The sequence below is a fragment of the Nycticebus coucang genome, chromosome 11 (genome assembly GCF_027406575.1).
Source record: "Nycticebus coucang isolate mNycCou1 chromosome 11, mNycCou1.pri, whole genome shotgun sequence".
In the NCBI taxonomy this organism is placed as follows: domain Eukaryota; kingdom Metazoa; phylum Chordata; class Mammalia; order Primates; family Lorisidae; genus Nycticebus; species Nycticebus coucang.
Window position 1 is genome coordinate 21,492,666 of NC_069790.1, and position 7,941 is coordinate 21,500,606.

General features: G+C 37.1%; 1 protein-coding gene across 1 annotated transcript in view; it reads left to right on the forward strand.

Moving 5' to 3' along the window:
* The window catches only part of TBX20 (T-box transcription factor 20), a 53,093-nt gene extending 45,460 nt beyond the window's left edge, over positions 1-7,633 (forward strand). Inside the window, exons 7-8 of the mRNA XM_053553510.1 lie at positions 5,240-5,352; positions 7,293-7,633. Of these exons, the coding sequence (XP_053409485.1) occupies positions 5,240-5,352; positions 7,293-7,633 (454 nt within the window). The remainder of the gene's footprint in view (positions 1-5,239; positions 5,353-7,292) is intronic.
* Positions 7,634-7,941: the final 308 nt, after the last annotated feature.

Below are 7,941 nucleotides of genomic sequence, written 5' to 3' on the forward strand. Positions count from 1 at the left end.
ATAGAGATGATGAACATTTTTTCATGTGTTTGTTAGCCATTCGTCTGTTGTCTTTAGAGAAAGTTCTATTCATGTCTCTTGCCCATTGATATAAGGGATTGTTGGCTTTTTTCATGTGGATTAATTTGAGTTCTCTATAGATCCTAGTTATCAAGCTTTTGTCTGATTGAAAATAGGCAAATATCCTTTCCCATTGTGTAGGGTGTCTCTTTGCTTTGGTTATTGTCTCCTTAGCTGTACAGAAGCTTTTCAGTTTAATGAAGTCCCATTTGTTTATTTTTGTTGTTGTTGCAATTGCCATGACAGTCTTCTTCATGAAGTCTTTCCCCAGGCCAATATCTTCCAGTGTTTTGCCTATGCTTTCTTTGAGGATTTTTATTGTTTCATGCCTTAAATTTAAGGCCTTTATCCATCTTGAATCAATTTTTGTGAGTGGGGAAAGGTGTGGGTCCAGTTTCAGTCTTTTACATGTAGACATCCAGTTCTCCCTTCACCATAGTTTCAAAGAAAATGAAATACCTAGGAGTATACCTAACGAAGGAGGTGAAGGACCTCTATAAAGAAAACTATGAAATCCTCAGAAAGGAAATAGCAGAGGATATTAACAAATGGAAGAACATACCATGCTCATGGATGGGAAGAATCAACATTGTTAAAATGTCTATACTTCCCAAAGCAATCTACCTATTCAATGCCATTCCTATCAAAATACCAACATCGTACTTTCAAGATTTGGAAAAAATGATTCTACGTTTTGTATGGAACCAGAAAAAACCCCGTATAGCTAAGGCAGTTCTCTGTAACAAAAATAAAGCTGGGGGCATCAGCATACCAGATTTTAGTCTGTACTACAAAGCCATAGTGCTCAAGACAGCATGGTACTGGCACAAAAACAGAGACATAGACATTTGGAATCGAATTGAAAACCAAGAAATGAAACTAACATTTTACAACCACCTAATCTTTGATAAACCAAACAAGAACATACCTTGGGGGAAAGACTCCCTATTCAATAAATGGTGTTGGCAAAATAAAGATTTTTTTCAAACAGACAAAAGTTGAAGAACTCACCACCAGGAAATTGCACTATGGATATACTAAAGGTCCTTCATACAGAAGGAAAATTATACCAGAAGTTAATCTGGATCTACACAGAGGAATGATAACTACATGGATAAGTAGATCAAATTTTTTCATAGAACTTAAATATTTTTATTTTTATTTTTATTTTTTTTATAGAGACAGAGTCTCACTTTATGGCCCTCAGTAGAGTGCCGTGGCCTCACACAGCTCACAGCAACCTCCAGCTCCTGGGCTTAAGCGATTCTCTTGCCTCAGCCTCCCGAGCAGCTGGGACTACAGGCGCCCGCCACAACGCCCGGCTATTTTTTTGTTGCAGTTCGGCCGGGGCTGGGTTTGAACCCGCCACCCTCGGCATATGGGGCCGGCGCCTTACCGACTGAGCCACAGGCGCCGCCCAGAACTTAAATATTTTTAAAAGATAGTTAACTGTTTAAACAGGTAGCAATGTAGAGAAAGGGTTATGTAAAAAAACAGTGTTTGACAAAAATGGCAGAAAGGTTAGAGGAGAGAAATGAAAACATATTATTGTGAGGATCTCACACTGTACTAGAAGGGTATAATATCACTTGAAGATAGATTGTGACATGTTAAATATATTTACTATAAATGCTAAGTCATCCACTAAAATCACAAAATAATTTTATAGCTAATAAACCAACAAAGGAGATGAAACAGAAACAAAAGAAAAAAAAACCCATAAAAGGCAAAAAAGGGGAAAGAGGTAACAAAGAACAGATAGGACAAAAAGAAAACAAACAGCCAAACTTTAACCTGATCATGTAATCACATTAAGTATAAGTCCACTAAATACCTCAACTAAAAGGGGGAGATTGTCAGTTTGGATTAAAAAGGAAGACCTGAATATATGCTACCTATAAGAAATATATTTTTTATATATATGTATAAAGATATAAGTTGAAAGTAGAGCAGTGGGGAAAAAAGTATAATATGTTAACACTGATTTTAAAAACAGGTAATGGCTATATTACTATCAAAGTAATTTTCAGAGTAAAGAATGTTACTCTGAAAAAACTAAATAATAAAATAGACAATTTCACACTAAGAAAGAGTTCTACTCATAATGAGAACACACAATCATACTTGCATATTATGCACCTAATAATAAAACATCTCTTCTGACAAAACTAAAAGGAAAAAGAGACAAACACACATTTATAGTTGAAAATTTTAATATCCCCCTCTCCATAATTAAAAAGCAAGTAGAGAGAAAATGAGTAAAAGTGTAGATTTGAACAACACTGTCAACCAGCTACCCTGTTTCCCTGAAAATAAGACATCCTCCGAAAATAAGACCTACTTATAGGAAAGATAAGACGTCCCCTGAAAATAAGACCTAGCATATCTTTGGGAGCACACCTTAAAATAAGACACTGTCTTATTTTCGGGGAAACAGGGTAGACTCAACTGATGTTTAGAAAATACTTTATTCAACATTAGCCGAATAGACCTTCTTTGCAAGTGCACACAGAACATTTATTGAGATAGACCATAGTCTGTACCATAAACAATTCTCAATAAATTTAAAGGGTTAGGTCAGTGTCGGATCACAGTTGAACTATATTAGAAAGCAGTAATGGGAAGATATCTGGAAAATCCCCAAATATTTGAAAACTAAATAATATGTCTAAACCATGGAGCCACAGGGAAATTAGAAATAATTTTTAAATGAATGAAAATGAAAATCCAACAAATAAAAACTTGTTGTGTGCTGCTAAAACATTACATAAGGGAGATTTATACTTTAGAAATGAAGAAAGGTCTCAAATCAATTATCTCATCTTACATCTCAAGAAACTAGGAAAAGAAATGAGCAAATGAGACCCAAAGTAAATAAAAGAATTATCAGAGTAGAAATTAATGGAATAGAAAACAGGAAAGCAATAGAAAAAAATCAATTGAACCAAAAATAGAGATTAATAAAATTGACAATTCTCTAGCCAAACTGATCAAGAAAAAAGAAAACACAAATTACTATGATCAAGAATGAAAAGAATAATATCACTGCAGACTCTACAGGTAATAAAAGGATAATAAAGAAATATGAATAGTTATAATTTCAACAATTTAACTGAAATGGACAAGTTTCTTGAAGACACACATTATCAAAATTTATGTGAGAAGGAACAGATAACATGATAGCTTTGAATTTGTTGATAAAAAACATTTCCACAAAGGCAAATGCCCATCAACAAGTGAGTAGATAAACTATAATAAATCCATATGATAGGCTGCTACTCAGAACAAGAAAGATGTCTTGATACATGCTCCTGCGTGATGTTATCTCAAGATATGCTGAATAAAAGAATCCAGATTAAAAAAAGAACATATAAGGAAAGACTGCATTTTTATAAAAGTTTAGAAAATGCAAATATAAGGACAGATATTATGTTAGTGGCTTCCTTGGAAAAGTATTTTTGGGATGGGGATCAAAGAGCATGAGAGCTTGAGGAAACTTTTGGAGGTGTTAGACATTTTCCTTATCTTGTTTGCAGCTGTGGTGTCACTAGTGTAAACATATGCCCCTAAATGATCAAATAGCACATTTAACATGGATGTTAATTATACCTCAATATAGTTTTTATAAAGCTCTCCAGATGATTTAATGTATAGACAAGTTTGAGAATCATTGCTCCAGTCCCTCAGGTCTCTGGCTTTGCTCTACAAGAAGCAACTTCTTGCAGGCAGTGTCTTGTTCTAGAAACTGAAACACCTGGAAATATTATACACATACAAGTATATACAAACATACATATACACAATGGTAGCATGACTTACATGCTGTTCTATAGTTTTATTTTTTACTTACTGTATTTTGGAGGTTATTCCATATCAACAAATATAGAATAATTAATAGCTATGTGTTAATACAATAGATAAGGATTTTGCCCAATTCCAGTCATCTTGACAATATGCAGTGATACTTCATGCTTATTTTAAAACCTTTTGGGAATAAATATGTAATTTGAATAGATGCTAACATTAATTATTCTTTTAGCCCCAGCCCTAATTCTGCATATTCATGCTGTATGTAATATGATAAAATGCTTACATCTGTGTGAATATACAGGCTTTTTAAAACACGAAATATACTATAAATTAGGTAATATTTTTCCACAGGTAAAGTTTGTATATCACTGTAAAATGTTGACAAGTATTACATTTTGAAAAGTTATTATGACGTTTTATTTGCTTTCCTCATACCCTCAATATGAATTTTATGTTTCATTTGTTCTTTGTCATTCAACATAACTTTTTTTAAATCTTCTTTTTGTCCCTTGATGGTTAATTTGGTGTGGTCTTTAGATCACAGGAGTTCCAGGAATGTATGCCATACAAATTAATCTGTTATCAAAATGGACTTTGGGCAAAGAAATTATTTGTTATTTATTCTGGCTTTTAAGAAAAAGAGCATCAGGTCAGACTTCCAATACTAAAATAATTTTTATTTAAAAAAAATTTTAACCTCACTCTTTGGTTTGTAGACTGTGTTTCAAGAGGAAGACCATCAAGAAAGCCAATATACCAATATCTGAGGCCCTAAAATCCTTAATGGCTATTTGTGCTTCATTCATAGGTTTTCTGTAGTTTAAAAAGTGTCCATCACCCAAACTACCCATAATGCTACAAACTCATAAATTTGTTTGGTTTCTTGGTGAGCATTGAGCCTTTTATGACTAGTGATAGTTTGGACTTTTTGCCAGAATTTCATCAGACACATTGAATCAGTACCTTCATGTAAGTTGAGTATTTGCTAGCTGATGAAGTCAGCATGAAGATCCATTGCAGCTCCTCACAGTAAATTCATTCACTCATTATTTTTCTTAAATTCCATATTCCTGTGGTCAGGTTTCCTAGCTCCTTGTTCATCTCTTTGTCCCTCATCTTGCAGCATTTCAGGGGTCTTTCCTTACCCTATCCAATTATGTTTGCTTGTGTTTACGCACCTGAGGTCTATCTCTGAGGAGTCCTTATAATAGAATAAATGTACATGTTTCAAATGTCATCTTTCCTTGAAGTGGTGGCCTTTTGGCTGAGAAAATGGTTTTACTGACTAGTGAATCTCCTTTAGGACCTTGCTCCATTTTTGAGTCCTTAACTTTTTAATTAACTTGTGTTTTCTCACTCTGTAACCTAGGGAAAGTGTGGAGAGCTTGATTCAAAAGCATTCCTATGCCCGCTCACCCATCCGTACCTATGGAGGAGAAGAGGATGTCTTGGGGGATGAGAGTCAGACAACCTCCAGTCGAGGTAAGGCAGCTTCTGGAACTGTGGGATTGCTGAGGCAGAGCACATGAAGGAGAAGGGGGTGGGCAGTTGATGAGATGTCTTGTCCTCAGACTACATACTGCCCAGAGAGGATTGCAAGAGGCTCTTGGGGAAGGGACAGCCCCTGACACTGTTCCTTACACACGTCATTATTTTGTCTTGAGTTATAACCAGTTATGTTTCTAGGTTTCTTGTGGTTTGGTTGTTTTAGTGAAAGGTCATTGAGCCTTTGAGTCAGGGGTCAGGAGTTTCTTGTCTGCGATTTATTATTGAAGGAGTTATTGAACTGTGGGGCAGTCTCTTAGTCTTTCTGAACATCTTTTGTAATATGAAAATCAGAGTGTATATCTGTTCCATCTACATCGAAATAGTTTATTGAGATCAAAGACCAAAACGGAAAACACTTTTAAAAGAGGACTGTCCTAATGAAGGGCATTATGTAGAGGCAGTGGCTCCAATGGTCAGAGCAGGAAATGAATCAAGTTTCTGTGTTATAGAGGTTCAGGGAGCAGCCCCCTGTTCCTGCACCTGGAAAGGAAGTCCAGAGAAAGGAGGCCAGAGGTGTCCCATTCTGGGGAAAGCCTTCACATATTTCATAATATGAAATAACATAATCACCTAAAATGTAGAGTATTTCTTATAATCAATCAAAGTGAGTCATTAGTAATTATAGCTGGTACTTGAGCAACACAGAGGTTTGGGGCACTGACCCAAGTATAGTTCAAAACCTGTGTATAACTTTTGACTCCCCTAAAACTTAACTACTAATAGCCTTCGTTGACCAGAAGCCTTACCTATATGATAGTCAATTAACATGTATTTCTTCTCAGGCAGCACCTGTGGCTCAGTGGGTAGGGCACCAGCCCCATATACTGAGGGTGGTGAGTTCGAACCCGGCCCTGGTTAAACTGCAACAAAGAAATAGCCAGGCATTGTGGCGGGCGCCTGTAGTCCCAGTTACTCGGGAGACTGAGGCAAGAGAATCGCCTAAGCCCTGGAGTTGGAGGTTGCTGTGAGCTGTGACTCTACGGCATTCTACCGAGGGCAATAAAGGGAGACTCTGTCTCTAAAAGCAAAACAAAACAAAACAAAAAAACAACATATATTTCTTCTTTTATGTTATTTGTATTGTATACTATAGTCTTATAATAAAGTAAGCTAGAGAAGAGGAAATGTTATTAAGAAAATAACAAAGAAGAGAAAATATATTTACTATTCATTAAGTGGAAGTGGATCATCCTAAAGGTCTTCGTCATGTACAATGAGAAAACTGAGGATGAGGAGACTTTGGTCCTGCTTTTTCAGGGGTGCAGAGGTAGGAGAGGTGGAGGAGGTAGAAGGGGAGGCAGGAGAGCCAGGCATACTTGGGGTAATTTTTATTGAAAAATATCTGTGTGTAAGTAGACCCAGGCAGTTCAAACCTATATTGTTCAAGGATCAGCTATCTACAGTCAGAAAATTGAGTGTCAACTCCTTTCTATACCTCTGAACACTGTGGTTCTTGTGGGTTTTCACAGTGGTTTTGGAGATCAGGCAGCTTTGTAGAGACTCATATATACAGCCTGCCTTATAGAGATGGTACAGACATTAGGACAAATAGCAGATATTTGGAGCTCCTTTTAAGGGATCAGGTCATTACCCACAGGGTAGGGTATTAATATTTTGGCCACTCTACAGGAATATGCAGGCCCTCAAATGAGTTGACTTTTTCCAATAAGTAAATTCTATCTTCCACGCAGGGCATAAATAAGATCTTCTTAGACAGGTAGACTTGCCCCATGGCTGATCTCATGTGTATTCATCTTTTCAAACTGCAGATCTATTAAATATTTTTGAAAATAAATTGATCTTTATAGATAAGTTAATTCTTGATCTATACATCGACATAGCATTTCCATTCTAATGAGTGTTTTTCCTTACAGGGTCAGCCTTTACAACATCTGACAATTTGTCTCTCAGCTCCTGGGTGTCATCTTCTTCCAACTTTCCTGGGTTTCAGCACCCACAGTCCCTGACTGCTCTTGGCACCAGCACAGCATCCATAGCAACACCCATTCCTCACCCCATCCAGGGTTCTCTGCCTCCATATAGCCGGCTGGGGATGCCTTTGACCCCCTCGGCCATCGCCAGTTCTATGCAGGGGAGTGGCCCCACGTTCCCTTCATTCCACATGCCGCGATACCATCACTACTTCCAGCAGGGGCCCTATGCTGCCATCCAGGGACTGCGCCATTCCTCTGCTGTGATGACACCATTTGTATAACTTAAAAAAAAAAAAAAATAGGAGAATCCAGATCCAGAATATGCAAATGGGTTTGGAAATATAGGACAGGATTGGGTGTGGGTGTGGGGTGGAGTGGATGGGAAATGGGGTACTGGAGCAGGGGCTTTCCAGGAGACATGGAACCCATTAAAAAGGAGAGCTGGACTCACTAAAATATATCACTAAGGAAAGGCACCATGGACCAAGATTCATCTGTAGTTGGAAGACAACTGTTGGATTTAGGAAAGAACTAATGTGAAGTTCTTAGCCAGCTTGAAAGTTTAATAGGACAAGGCAGATAAATCCTA